Genomic DNA, 14,533 nt, shown 5'->3' with positions numbered 1-14,533 from the left:
TGAGTGAGGCTAAACACAACTGAATAGCTACCTATTTGCAACTATATTTGAATTTATTTATTTTGCTTTATAGCTTATGTGTGAATTGGGAAATGATGTTATAAATAGAATATATGAAGCGAAGTTGGAAAAAGTGGGAGTAAAGAAGCCACAATCTGGAAGTCAAAGGTAGTATTTTACTAGCAATGCCTGTTGCTTCCTTTTATTGTTGCTTCCTTCAGCCTCCAGCTGTAAAAGATGCTGCCACTTCACTGAGTTACACTCCTTTAGTGTACTTGTTTCCCTGTATCACCAGTATGTCTTGCTCTCTCCTTTTTCTCACTCTCTCTCTTTATTGGGTATTCTTCTGTTGGTCCCTTCCTGCTTCTCCTGTTCATTTCTTCTTTTTGTGATCTCACTGCCTCCTTTTGATGACAGCTCTAGAGCATCATTGTGGACGTGTGGATTTTGTTTCCCCTCTACTTGGTACCAGCTCAGCCAGCTGTACTCAGTGTGAGTGCTCCTGGAAGGAGCCTGTTGCTGTGCCTTTTGTTTACAGTGACTTTGTTCTTCCATTTGACTTTTGTTCCCTGATGCTCAGAATGTTCTCATCTTCCTACCTACATTGTACATGAGCTCTGCTGCTTTACAGCAGCCTTTAAATCATTGTACTGCTGTCTTCTATTTCTCTCATGCTGATCTGTGTTTGAAGATGGATTCCTCATATTTTATGCCGCTGCATAGGATGTCTCTTAAAACTTGCTTTTTTACCACCTTTCCAGTTCTGTGCTGCTTGCTGCCCAGTTTTATAGTATAGAAAACTGCATTTTGTGAAGTGTTGGCAATTTGGAGAAAGTGGTAGGAGATTTGTTAGATATTCCTTCTAGTGGTAACTGCTTTTCAGCAGTTTCAATGCAATAATTACAGCCCCTTTTATCAGTTTGGCACAACTGCTGTTGTGTCTTAAGATGATAACCTCAGGTTACAAGAAAAAATACTTCAGTATGTGATATGGAACTGATGGCTGTGCCTACCTAAGGCTAGTTACTGTTTTCTTGTGTAATCTTAATGTTCCTGTAACAAATGTTGCAATTTATATTTACATAAGAAACTAATTATATTTATTAGTAGGTTATTAACATGTATAAAGGTTTAATACAGGTAACACAGAGTAACTAATGCTTATTTCTTCCACGTACCACTTTCCAAAGTTGCTGTCTGAAAGAAAATACATGTATATGAACTTAACAAAATTACTTTCTTTTGAGCCTTGTGTAAAATTTAATCAAGAATCCAGAAAGTGACAGTATGCTTTGCATCTTTCTGAAAATGTGCTATAGGTGTGTCTTATGTGCAATGCCAAGCTACAGTTTTGGTTACTTACTTTAGTACAAACTAGACATTCTTTTAATACATGAAAATACTAAAATACTAGCTTACTAACTCCGGGGATTTTGTATATGACAGGCAGGAGAAGGAGGCATACATCAGAGCAAAATATGTGGAAAGAAAGTTTGTAGAGAAGCAAGCTGCATCAGTACCTCTGCCTGAGTCTGGAACAAAAGTTTTGCCTCCAAGTCAGGAAGAGAAAAGGCACAGTGGCCCTGAAAAGTCCCTTTTGGCAGGGGAACGAGGTGCAGCATCCCAAAAAGGTATTTACACACTTCTCTCCTTAGCTGTATTACCTATCTTCTTTTTACAGTAGCATATTTTTATATTAATTGACTTCTGCCTCATGCAGAGAATTTGGAATCTGTTTTTTAATGTGCTGTAGCCTAGTGTAGTGTAGGGGAGAAAAGACTTCTCCAGAGATGTGCATTTTTACATGGGGAAGGATTTGGAATGGGGATGCTTATAATTCAGAAACATATTAACCACCTTCTTTCCTCCGTATTTTCATCCTTCTTGATTTTTCCAATAACGTTCTTTCCTGCCCTATCCTTTCCTTACTGCCTGCTTTGTGCTTTGCTAACCTGCATGTCCCAGCGGTTGCTGTAAGTAGCGACGAGGCGAGGCGGGAGTCTCTGTTCTGTCCTGATGAACTTGATTCACTCTTCTCCTACTTTGATACCTCTTCAAAACTCCGTAGTAGTAAGTACTACAGCTGTGGCGTGTTCAGTATTTGCACTAGTGATCCATTGTGTTGTGGCCATCTCCCTGCTTCAATCTATTGTCTCCAGGCTGTTGCATTGCTTAGTATTTTCATGAAATAATTTAAGCTTTTTTACTTATCCTGATTTTTTTTTTTCATTTCTAGTTATCTTTGACATTTATTATTATTATTATTGTAAATGTTATGGTTACAAAATTTGACTTCATATTTTTCTATGGATGCATTAAGAATACTGAATAATAACTAGCCATTTTTTTAAAATTGTGTTCAGGACCAAGTATAAAAGCTTGCTTTATTATCATGGTATCTGTGAAGAGCAGGTAGCTTCAGCTCTGCATAGTAATTGCAGTTTCTCCCCAAAACAGTCCGAAGCAGTGACAGTGGGATCCAGCCGAGTGCTGATGACAGCAGAGAACACCTTGCCTCTACTATATCAGCCAACAGTTTGTATGAACCAGGTGTGTTAGGCTTTGCACTTTAAGATGAAAGTTTAATCACTTGGTAATTTTTTTGTTTTTGTAAAAAAGATCAGTGCTTGGTGATACAATTCATGTCTGCTCTTCTGGTTGAAATGCTTTTAGCAAGGGTAAAATTTGCCTGAGTGATCTTTCCTTTGGGCTTGCTACCAAAAATGACATTTAATCCTTCTAAATGGGTTCAAAGAGCTATGGTTTTTTCCAGTCAGATGAGACTGATCCCAAAACACTGATTTTTTTTTTTTGCAGATAGAGAAATGCTGTATTTTGAGAAAGACAAGTCTCCATACAAATGCATTATCCTTTTATAAATGCATAAATCCATGGAGATACAATTCCTGTTGAGTCACAGATAATAGGCTTTTATGTGTTATTTGTGCATTCTTGCTTAATTTTTCTATTTATGTGGAATTGACCAAGTCTTTAAACATTACTCCCTCTACTCAGAAGTTCCATAAGTTGATGAATGAAATTATTTGCTAATGTTAGCATGCTGTTCTTACAGATGTATTGAGTATGGCTTCTCAAAATTTCCAAAAGATTTATTTACAAAGCAAACCTATTCTTCTACATCAAAGCACTCTTCTAAGGTGTATTTTAAATCCAGTAGTTCACAGCTGTTATTGCAAGCATATGGCTTGGATCTTTTTTGTCTGTGCTGTAGAAATATTTATGATGCTGTAACTCACAAAAGGTTTCATGTAACAACATCTTTATTTCTCAGACTTCACTCTGTATAACTGTTATTGAGATGAAGAGTATGCTTTAGTCCAAAAGATTATAGCCACAGCAAGTAATTGGTAAATGGCAGTGGTATCTATTAACAAAAGTTAGGTCATAACAGCATTAGCCTTGTATTCAGGTGTAGCAAGCTGTTGCAGATAAAAGATACACTTGTATGACTACATAGAAAATTAGTTTTGTTCATATCTTGCACTTTAGAGTAAAACACACTCCAAACCTTAAACAACTTCTTAGAAATTACATGGAATATATAAATTGAAGGATATACACATGTGCCAGTAATGTGGAGAGAATGTTTTCTGTGCAATAGTAGTTCTGTGAAGAGACTGTGCCTGAATGCTGGAGCTAAAGGCATTTGTGACTTCCCCTGGCAGAACAGGGCAGCAATACATAGCATTCTGTGAAAGCTGAGCTACCTATTGCCAGACACATGATGTTTTGATCAGAATTCCAAGAAGTACCTTGTAAAAACACAGATTATGTAAGCAATTTTTTTTTCTTTTTAGAAGGAGACAAGCAAGAGTCTCCAGTGTTCTGTGACTCCAAGCAGCCTAGTCCAGGATTGCAGCTATATCAAGCTGCCTTTGAGAAAAATCTTCCTCACATGGCAGAAGCATTGGCCCATGGAGCTGAAGTAAACTGGGTCAATGTGGAAGAAAACAAAGCAACACCACTCATTCAGGCAGTGCGAGGGGTATGTGATATGCAGCTCTGGTGATGGGGGAGGAGGGCAAGGGAAATAATGATATTTCTGTGTCACTGTTCCATTTGTGCTGCTTGCTTGTAATGAATATGATTATGTGATGCTGAAGTTGTGTTTACAGTGTTCTTTCAAATTTGTTTCTGAATTATTTTTTTCCTATTAATGCTTTGTTTGGAATTCTATATCCTAGTAGTGTTTAAAGTTGATATGAAAGCAACTCCCTTTTTGTTTCCTTTGCCATGTGGCTCAGTGGTGAGAAGGCAGAAGAGGTTTGGTTTGATTCCAGCAATCTGGTGCTGAGTTGTTTCTTTGTTTTGATTCCATAGGGTTCATTGGTTACTTGTGAATTTTTGCTGCAGAATGGGGCCAATGTGAACATCCGAGACATGAAAGGAAGAGGGCCCCTGCACCATGCCACAGTTCTAGGACATACTGGGTAACTCACTGCCCCACAGTTTGTATATGGCCATCCTTTACTGTATCTGTTCATGTGAAGCTTCTTCATTGCCCCAGATATTCTGACATTTTAATAGTATTTCTTAAGCTCTGGATGTGAGAGGGCAAATAATGTTTTGATTCAGCAGTCTCATCCACTAGAAAAACACACGTGTTTTCTAATGTGGATTAAATAAAGGGTTTGCTTACTAGTCTGTTAACATGTTCTAGATGAACTGCACTATTTTGATATATATGAGACTTTTGGTGATTTAATTTAAATACATTGTATCTAGCTTGACTTTATTAGCTTTTTTCCTTTATTGTCAAAAATATTCTTCAATGGTTTTTTTCTAAACAGACAAGTGTGTTTATTCCTAAAACGAGGAGCAAACCAGCATGCCACTGATGAAGATGGGAAAGATCCATTGAGTATAGCAGTGGAAGCTGCAAATGCAGATATTGTAACACTGTAAGTTGTACATTCTGTTTTCTGACTAGAAACTTAGATTTTGCTATTCTGTTTCAAGTTAAAAATACAAGAAATGTCAAAATACCTTAACATAAAAACAGGGGGAGCAAAAGAAAAATCAAATGCACTGTCTGTAGGTGACCTCTTTGATGTGAGATTCAGAAGAGCTTTGTAGGTCTTGCATTGTAGTCTTTTTTGTGCTTTAAAGATGACATTGCTCTTTTTGTTTTCTGAATGGCAGGTTGCGTTTAGCAAGGATGAATGAAGAAATGCGTGAATCAGAAGGACTCTATGGGCAGCCAGGTCAATACTCTACTAATAACCACACTGAAATGCAGTATAAGAAGTGTATACAGGAATTTATCAGTTTACAATTAGATTCTTAGTATCTGAGGGAAATTAAAGATTGCTTCATACAATAATTTTTTTTATAAACCAACACATTCTAAAGCTTCGTTGAAATTCAGTGGTGTGACTTTGTCAGAGTATTTAGGGAACCTAAAAGGAGACTGTTTAAAGAGTGTCATTATAGCAGTGTGTTACTACAGCCATGACCACCCTATTCTGCTAGTAGTTGTCCACAGTTTTCTCCTATTGCTGTTCCATTGATATCTGTGTAATGTTAGGATTTACCTGACATTATTTAGTAGCAGCTTTCTGAATCAGCTTGCTCAGAGACAGTTGAAGAGTTCATCTTATTCCAGGACACCATTCTTCTTCCTGTAGAATGGTCCACTTTTTCTTTTTTAAGAAAAGAATGCTTGCACACCAATGTAAAAAATGTACATCAGATATTTCAAACTAACTCCAGACAGAAATAGGAAAGTATTATTTCCTTAAATTTTATTTTTAAATATTTTTATTTGTTAAGATACTAATAAGAAACAGAACAGTCATTCTTAAGTATGTATTTTTGTATGCATAGTATCTTTCCATTTGGTTAAAAAAACAAAGAGAAGCTGGCAGATACTTGAGCAAACTCCAACAAGAAAGTAACAAATTATATTTAATGAATATGTGCAACTTTATTCTCAGGCACTCAGTCCAAATTTACACAATGTTGTGATGTGATACTTGCTTCCATAGGAAGGTAATTTAATATCCTGCAAATATCAATAATGAAGGCTCACTTGGTTGTGAAGTTAGACAGCTAAAAACACCCTGCTATCCCTGGCAGAAGTGAAAGGGGAACCTTATTTTTAAGGCTGAGTGCTGACTACTCTCAGTTCACTCTTATAAAGCCCTTACGTGTTTCCCATTGATTCGTAAGGATTGGGCAGGGTGGGTGTTACCAGACTGGAGCTGGAATATAGCCAAGGGGCAACACTGAGTCTCATGTTGAAATCCTAGATGAACTCTATTAAATAAACCAAATTTATTTCGTTTCTCCTTATGAACAGGGGTTTTTAAAATTTATTTTTGAAATATAAAATTCAAATTAAAGCAGTAAAAGTACTGTAGATGCTCAGGCATTCAAATGCTTTCTTTGACAGAGCTACAACTAATTTAAAACCATTTACTTGAGTATGAGCTCAGGTGAGCTCAGAAAACATACAAAAAAACCTCTATTGCCAGTGTAGCCAAGTTCGATGTAAAGCTGTTTTTGGATACAGTGCCTACTACTTCACTGATAGTCTGACAGTAACAAATACTGAAGTATTTTTGAGTTTCCTCATTTTTATTTTAAGAGGTAAAAATAATTATTATCAGTTTCAAATAGTAAAATGCCTTTAAGAGGTATGTATTTTGGCTCAAAAGCTCTGTGCTATATCATAAATGAATATTTTAGATCATTTAATTGACCTGTCACAAATCCAAAATTATTATAAACCAGAAAATGTTTCTATAGTTTGTACAAAAAGCCTCAGTTGGTTACTAAACATTAAAAAATGGTAATTGAAATGCTTCACTCATAACAAATACAGGCACTACGTACATGAAAATGTGAAGTAGTTGGGGAGACTCTTTTCCCTCATAATTTATTTAAAATAGTATTTAGACACATTCTTCAGTTGGGTTGATGAAATAAAAAGCTGGCGAAGTCTTTAATGGAAAATGTTGTGACCTTTTTATCAGTTTGTATTGCAGTAGAATTTAGAGACTGCAGCTGGTAACAATATGATCCAGATACTTTACAGCTGGTAAGGTGAGATTGACAGTGAAGAGCAGATTTGCCACAACAGGCAGAGATTGCCCAAAATCATGGGGAGGCTTTCATTAGAATAACTTGTGAAATTAAGGCCACAAGCTGTAACACAGAGTTGCAGCCAGGCAAACTTACTGTATCTTTGGATACCACAGGTCTTCCCCCTTCACTTTGTTAGTTATTGAAGTCTCTTTTAAAAGCTGAAGTCAGTATTTTAGTGTTTTGAATGTTTGTGTCTGCTATAGAAGGGTTGTGTCAGTGTAAGCACAAAACCTGTCTGCTGTCATGAGGTATCACACCTTTATGTGGTTTTAAGGGATGCAGGTCTTTTTCACTGCATATACATGTTAAATTATCTGCACTGCCCTTACTTTAGAACTCCAATGTTCCAAAATTATGATTCTAGGATCATAATAATCAAAATAAGGATTTTCAAGGCAATTGTGTATTCGCTGGGAGCTATGTGAGGGAAAATATCATTTTAGGAGTTTGCTGTCATCAGAATGAAGCCAACTGCCTACTTGTCAGCTCTAGCAATGCAGCTGACAATTGCTCATGTAGCTAATGACATCAAAATTTCTAATTTAAATATATTTGGCTGGTTTGAACTACTGAGAGAATGAATATATTGCTTTGCAAGGTACAGTTGGTCTTCCAAAATATTCCTTGAATGGGTACTAGCTGAAACCAGCTTTAAATGTTAATTTCTGGTGGTAAAGCCATATGTACCGTGGTACTGTTTCTGTATAATACTTGAGTGCTCACCTCCTGGTGCTACAGTATGTCTTGCTAACTCTTTGATATTAGCATTGCTACTTTTTCTTCCTACCTTTTCTTGAATGTATGATGTGTGCCTTTTGAGTTACTCCAGTGTTAAATGGTAAAGCAGTGTTACAGTATTTTTGTACATAGAATCTGCACTTTAGGGAAAACATTGCTTGGAAAGGGAATTTCCAGAATTCAGTTTTAGAGTAGAATTTTAAAATAATGATAAGGTTTACAGTACTAAGTATTTTAATGCAACATACAAACTAAAGGGGCACTTTATTTTAGTCTATTTTTGTATGTAATATTTTTGTTATGTAATAGAGTCAAAACTAGAGCCACAATGTATCTTGCAAAAATATCTTTTTTTTCTTTCAAGTTCATTTGAAAGAACCAAGTATGGCAACTTGAACTGCAGTACCCGTTCACCAGTGGAACCCACTTCTGTGTTAAAAGCATAATTGCTTTTGTCACAGAAGCCTAATTCTGCTTTGTGCCCTTCATAGCTGTTCCTTTGGTGAATGTTGCAGCTCCGTTCTGTGCTGGTCTCCCAGAGCAAGCAGTTCTCACGAGCTGTTTCAATAAAACCTGTCCTGTGCCTGCTTCATCTCTAGAACACAGAATCACAGAATTGACCTTTAAGGTTGGAAGGGACCTTAAAGATCATCTAGTTCCAACCTCCCTGCCATGGGCAGGGACACCATACTTGAAATTAAATCTGAAAACCAAAAGGGAATTTCTCTAGAAGTGACTTTTCCTAGTAGAGCAGTTTTGAATGTATTAATCTTTTGAAGTTTGGGAAGAATTGTGTCACTGCACTGTTAAATATTCCTGGAAGGTCAGTTATTATTTGTGAAAGTGTTTTAAAAGACTGGAGTCTCATCTCCAAAAGAATAATAGTTTTGACATTGGAAATGTGCATTAAAAAATGGAAAAACAAAACAATGTAACTTTTCCCAGTAGTGCAAACTTTTAAGCACAAAAACATGCTTTTCTTCCACAATCATGTTAGAAAAAAAAAAAAAAAAAAAAAATCTTCATATTCAACATACATGATGAGATTTTTGGGTTGATTTCTTTGTCATGCTATTAATCAAGCTGTCAGCAAGAAACAGTAGTGCTGGGATCTTGTGTCCTGTGTGGCCGTCTGTGTTGGGAAGACTGTAAAATTTGGATGGCTGCATAGTTCCTGACCCAACCAAATGTTTGATGCATTTAATTCCTTTTGAAGACAAAAGGGTATGGTTAGTGTTTTAAAACAGAACTTGAAGTCAAGGCCCAAAATGCTCCAACAGATGAAAGAATGTGAAAATGAATGTAAAAATGTCCATTTTAAAGTGGCAAAAAAATGACTTGGCAATGACTCAAGAAGTAATTACTCCTGAATGTGTTTTCCTGTGTAGACAGGGAGAGGGAGGGAACACATTTTGGAATATGTTCTAGTAGTAGAGCTGTGTTTAAGCACAAAGGGTGAAGATTTAAAAAAAAAAAGATTTTTAAGGGAAGTATCATTGTTCTTATAGCTCAAACTGAAAAATGTAATGAAAGATGTAGATGAAATGAATGTAGAAATTTTATATTTGCTGAATACACCAAAATAATTTATGAACAATAGTTTATCTTCTTAAGATTGCTTATATATACATATATATTATTGCTTGCTGATTATTTCTTTCCTGGAGAGTTCTGTTTGGCTGTAAGAATTCTGATCTCTGTTTCCGAGTAAATCTTTATTTATGCCATAATTCTATTTTTCTGTAGAGAATCTTGGTTAACAGTTCCTTGCAAAAACAAGGATTTTATTCTTTACTGGCTAATAAATATTTTTTTCTTTTTAAGTTGCTTTAAAGTGCTTTACTTTTCCTTTCTAACTCTGAACTTTCCTCTGTGTGGCTGCCTGTGAGGTACTATTTCAGGTATAGTTTGGCTTTGTTTAATTTGCTTCTACAGAACATGCATGCAATTAACCAGTCCCTCAGAGTTCACATCAGCATCACTCCATCTAGAAGCAGTCTTCATACATGAATAAGTGTTACACAGTAATTGTTAGCACAGTAGGTCACTTGTGCAATGGTGGGTGATGTTGATTATCACAAATGTTTAAAATTGTTTCCTTTTTCTTTTCTACCTAGGAGATGAAATTTGTCAGGACATTTTTCGTGACTTTTCTCAAATGGCATCAAATAATCCAGAGAAGTTAAACCGCTTCCAGCAGTCAGATTCCCAGAAGTCTTAAGTATCAAGAAGGAAAAGAACCTGAAGCTTATAGTGCAAGTCTTTTTTCATTATAACAGAATGAATTGTATGCATTTTGTTAGATAGTTTGGATAAAATGACCACTCCAATGTAGCTTTAGATTGTGGTAGCTGGGGAAATGTATGAGTTGGTTTATGTTGTACAGTACATATACCTCAGCAGCTGAAGATGTTTAAAACCCCTGAGTACCTGCTAGCTCAGTGTAAAGCAGCCTGTTACATGTCCAGCGTTTGCAGCTCACACTCGGAGGTGGCAGAGCACGGCTGGAGCGCTGCGGGCTCCGACTGCAGGATGGTCACAGCAGCTTTGCTACCCAGTATCATCCACTGTCATCTGTCCCCCTGTTGCCATAGAGAATGTGCCTCTGACAAGAAGGTCTGGGTTGCATTTTCTGGGACTGTTTGGAAGGGAAATTGGGTAATGACTTACTGAGTTGTCCTTCCATTTGTAGGGCTGCAGCTCAAGAGATTCTCTTGTTCCTATGCTGACTCTGGTTAGAGGTAGGCTGTTCATAGCAGATGTGATAACTCCTGCCCTTTTGCAAGCTCTTTCACAGTGGAAGCTCTAGCACCAGGCTGGCCTTTATGCTGGTGACTGCAGGTCAGTCACAAAGGGATATATCTTGGGGACCAAACTCCTAAGAGCAGTCCATTTTCCTTTTATTTTTTGTTTTTCTTCTCCTCTTAAATTAAACTTTCAGTGCAGCAAGTATCCTTCTAAATGAGCATGTGGAACCTTTCATGAAAAATAAACTTAATCCTTTTGGACATGATGTGGGGTTTGTTTGTAGTATTTTGACATGAAAACTTGAAACTTGAGAGATGAAAGTAAATATTGAGCCAACGAAGTTTGTGTAGAATATTTGTAAAAAGGCTGTTTCTACTTTTTGCTGTTCTCACTACTAGCCGTAAGCTCAGTATAAGTCTCATGTCTTGCAGCCACCCTAAATTTAGGCCAATCAATCCTTTATATGAGGAAGCAGTAGCCCTTGTATAATCTGCAGTGATGACAATTTGCTTTATTCAGTGGTGAGCCCCACTCCGCCCATGTGCATGTATAAAAGGCTTCTCTAGATATATGCTTTTATATCAGGTTATTTATACCTAGATAATCCCCCTAAACCCCAAACCAGCAGATGCAATTCTTTATCCTCTATTTGTCTGCCCTGTGGAGACGACTTAAGCAGAGTTTTTAGCTGGCATAGTATCAATGTGAGTTGTCAGTGTTCCTAATAGCTGTGGCATTATGTTAACCTGCTGTTTAAGTGTATTTAGGAAACGAATTGGCTTTTTTCCAAGGAAAGATAAGCAAAACTGGGATAAACCAAATTGAAATCTGTAAACTATGGTAAATTTTCTGGCATGTTAAATTTTAAGAAGGTATTTCAAACATTTGTAATTTTGCATCAAATGTATAATAATGTATCAAATCTGCATATTGTTATTTCTACAGAATTAGTAGTGTTGTAGAATTGTCCAATGGATTTTGTTTCCAAGCAGAAGAATCTTACAAGACAGTTCTTGCTTTGTATGTGGTCTAATTATGGTAGGAAAAGCAGATTCTGCCCATTTAAAGTGTGCATTTAGTCTGAATAATAAGAAACTTAAGGATATCACCGGTAAGCAGTAATTTTTAGTAAGCTAGTTTTTAAATAGCTATGAAATTATAATATACTTCCTAATCAGCAGTATTTACCAGCAAATGGGTGTTTTAGTAGATCTTAGAGAAAGTAAGATTCCTGGTGTACAGATGGGACAATGTAAGATATGACTGCATAATATACACCGTAGACATAGGCTTTTCTAAATGTTTGTCTTTCCCAGCCTGGCTGGCAGGCAGTGCATAGTGTGATTGGCTGGAATGTAAAGCTGCCTAAAGCTTAGTGGCATAATTGCTGTCTCAGTCCAGGCTGCTGGAAAAAAGGTCTGAGACATTTACTTCAAATCTCCACTGGTGACTTCTTCCCTAGCCACAAAATCTCTCTGACAAATTTTGCGGGATGACTTCTCTAGACTAAGAAGTTGCTTCCCTGTAGCTCTACAGATCCGTGTGTTGCATTCCTGAGTTTCATCTCTCTGGGAAACAGTATCAGTCTGTCTATGCTAAGGGATGAATCACAGACCTGATTGACAGGTTGTGAGACTTGTCAGGAGCGCTGGAGTTTTAATGGCTCAGGCAGTAGGTGTGTCACTTGTGATTCTGCAGCCTTGTTCCCTTGTCCTTTCAGGTATGGTAGGATGTCCAGTATAAACTGCACTCAGTTAGAGCCTTTTTCAGGTCAGGTGCAATGGTGACATGTTGCTCATCAGCAGAAATTAAAATACCATTGAGTTACATGGAATGTGTTGATGGCTCAGTCTCACCAGGCTCTGGCAGGCTCCATGTTCCATCCAGAGCCTCTGTGACTCACAGGATTCAGCCCCCAGTAGTGTGATTATCACCATGGCTCTGAAGATCTGGATTCCATATTGAGTTTTGACTCATGTTAATCTTCTGCTCAGTAATATTAAGAAATTCCATTCCTATTACAAAGTGAATCTAAGCAGAATAGTAGGCAGTAAGGTTCCATTGTGGGTTAACATCTTGTACTTTGTACCAGGCAATGGAAAGGTTCAATTCCAGTTCATGTTTCTCTGTAGGTATGAAATATAGTAGGTTTTAATTTGTGAGGGACAAAGCAGAATATTCCTAACACATTTAAAAACCATTTTTCACCTGGATTTTTAGTAATTTTCTACATTAGCCTGTTGAACCATAGTATAATATCTTTCCTATTTATAGATCATGTGTTCCAAGCCTCTTGAAACAACAAATGTTGAGGAAGTCAACATGCATTCTAATGCATCTTGATTTCAGAGGTGTAACTTACGTCCATTGCATGTTGATTAAAATAGTGTCTGTGGTGGCTCATTAGTGGTATCAATTGTTTTGACTGGTCATAAGGTTTCATGTTTTCTATTAATGTCAGTACAGTCCATATAAACTTAAATTTATGAATTATCATACTGAGTTATGCCACTACTTGTGTTAGCTGGAATTTGTTCACGTGAACTTGGGTGAAAGCAGTAGATGGTAGAGGTATTTTTTTGCTTTCACAAACAGCTCACATTGCAATCTGATGGATGCATGTTCCAGGTGCTCATTAGTACATTGTGGACTTCAGACTCTCTGCCCACTAGAACCTAATCCAGGAAGTCACTGATACCAGTAGCAGTCTTTCCACTGATTTTGGAGATTTTGGATTGTACCATTCATGGCTTTTAATGTTAGAGTGCTAAAGGATCCTGTATCAATACTGCATTTTTCACTCTGTGGGGTTTTATATTTTACCTGTTTTTATACTGAGCTGAAATAGTTTTAGAAAATGCAACCAGACCTTCCAACTGCTGTCAGCAAATCCCCTATACAAGAGGAAGTTTCTCTTGGTTTGCATTATGACATCAGTACACGTGTGTTGTTCAAATGACTAGCTCTCCTGGACAGAGAAAAAACTTTGTAGCACTAAACTAAAAAGGTGAGAACTAGAACAAGCAGGGGGTTGATGCCATGTTTCCAGGACTTCGGTGCTTCTCTGCAGCCATCTGTTTTAAATTGTGGATGTTACTTCTGTTGCTTCATCTTGAGAATCTCAAATAACGCAGTGACTATGAAACGACCCTTTGATGAAACTGCAAATAATAATATGTAAGTACAAAGGACGTGATATTTTCACAGTGTCAAAAGGACTGAGCTGATTATTCTGATTCTTTATTACACAAAGTATTATGAGAATTAGTTTTTCAGGCTACAATCTCTGCCCATTTGTTATAGACACTTTTTCCCAAGTTAAGAGTTTATGGCTTGTGCAGCCTGACAGCCAGCATGCCTTGCTGCTGTGCTTACACAAAGGCACAGTTTTAAAACAGGGACAACTCTGGAAAGGCACTACTGGGGAAAAGGATGAGTGTACCACTTTGGTATATCCCCTTTCATATGCTTGCTTTATCTTTCTGTGTACAGTATTTTCTTGTTTCTCTTCCCATGGAAGGAGATGATAGAGGAGGAAAATTCCACTCACTTTTCTGTTAGGATCCTGAGTTTTCCATGTTTTGACAGAAATCGCCAAGAAATCATTGTTTCCTCAAGCAGAGACATTACACTCTCCGAAATAATGAACTTTTGTTTTTCTCTCTGCGCGTTCCTCTGTACTCGGTGTTTTTTAAGCATTCCAGCAGTAAAATGTAAAGAACCCTTCCCCCTCTAAGCTGTAACTGTACGGATTGTATACCCCGCCCTCCTTCGCGTTATGTACGGCTGTAGACTTTGTATCTAAAACTTGACTGTAGTTTCTGTAGTCTGTCGTTGTCCCGGGGCGGCCCGGCCGCGTCCCCGCCCTGCAGTTGGGCCGTGCCCGGCTCGGGCCGGGGGCGGGGCCGGGGGCGGGGCCGGGGCCGGGGCGGTGCCG

General features: G+C 37.5%; 1 protein-coding gene across 9 annotated transcripts in view; it reads left to right on the top strand.

Moving 5' to 3' along the window:
- ACAP2 (ArfGAP with coiled-coil, ankyrin repeat and PH domains 2) overlaps positions 1-14,413 on the top strand; it is a 63,912-nt gene extending 49,499 nt beyond the window's left edge. For 6 of the 9 annotated variants that reach the window (XM_039556707.1, XM_039556705.1, XM_039556706.1 and 3 more), the window contains 9 exons: positions 74-168; positions 1,447-1,631; positions 1,966-2,070; positions 2,458-2,550; positions 3,819-4,006; positions 4,342-4,451; positions 4,812-4,922; positions 5,164-5,225; positions 9,966-14,413. In XM_039556707.1, coding sequence (XP_039412641.1) covers positions 74-168; positions 1,447-1,631; positions 1,966-2,070; positions 2,458-2,550; positions 3,819-4,006; positions 4,342-4,451; positions 4,812-4,922; positions 5,164-5,225; positions 9,966-10,069 — 1,053 coding nt within the window. In that variant the 3' untranslated portion in view covers positions 10,070-14,413. The remainder of the gene's footprint in view (positions 1-73; positions 169-1,446; positions 1,632-1,965; positions 2,071-2,457; positions 2,551-3,818; positions 4,007-4,341; positions 4,452-4,811; positions 4,923-5,163; positions 5,226-9,965) is intronic. The other 3 variants (XM_039556709.1, XM_039556708.1, XM_039556710.1) reach the window with 2 other exon arrangements.
- The last annotated feature ends 120 nt before the right edge of the window (positions 14,414-14,533 follow it).

This window comes from Corvus cornix, chromosome 9 (assembly GCF_000738735.6).
Source record: "Corvus cornix cornix isolate S_Up_H32 chromosome 9, ASM73873v5, whole genome shotgun sequence".
NCBI lineage: Eukaryota > Metazoa > Chordata > Aves > Passeriformes > Corvidae > Corvus > Corvus cornix.
Note: the sequence above shows the minus strand (reverse complement) of the source record. Positions and strands in the feature narration are given on the sequence as shown.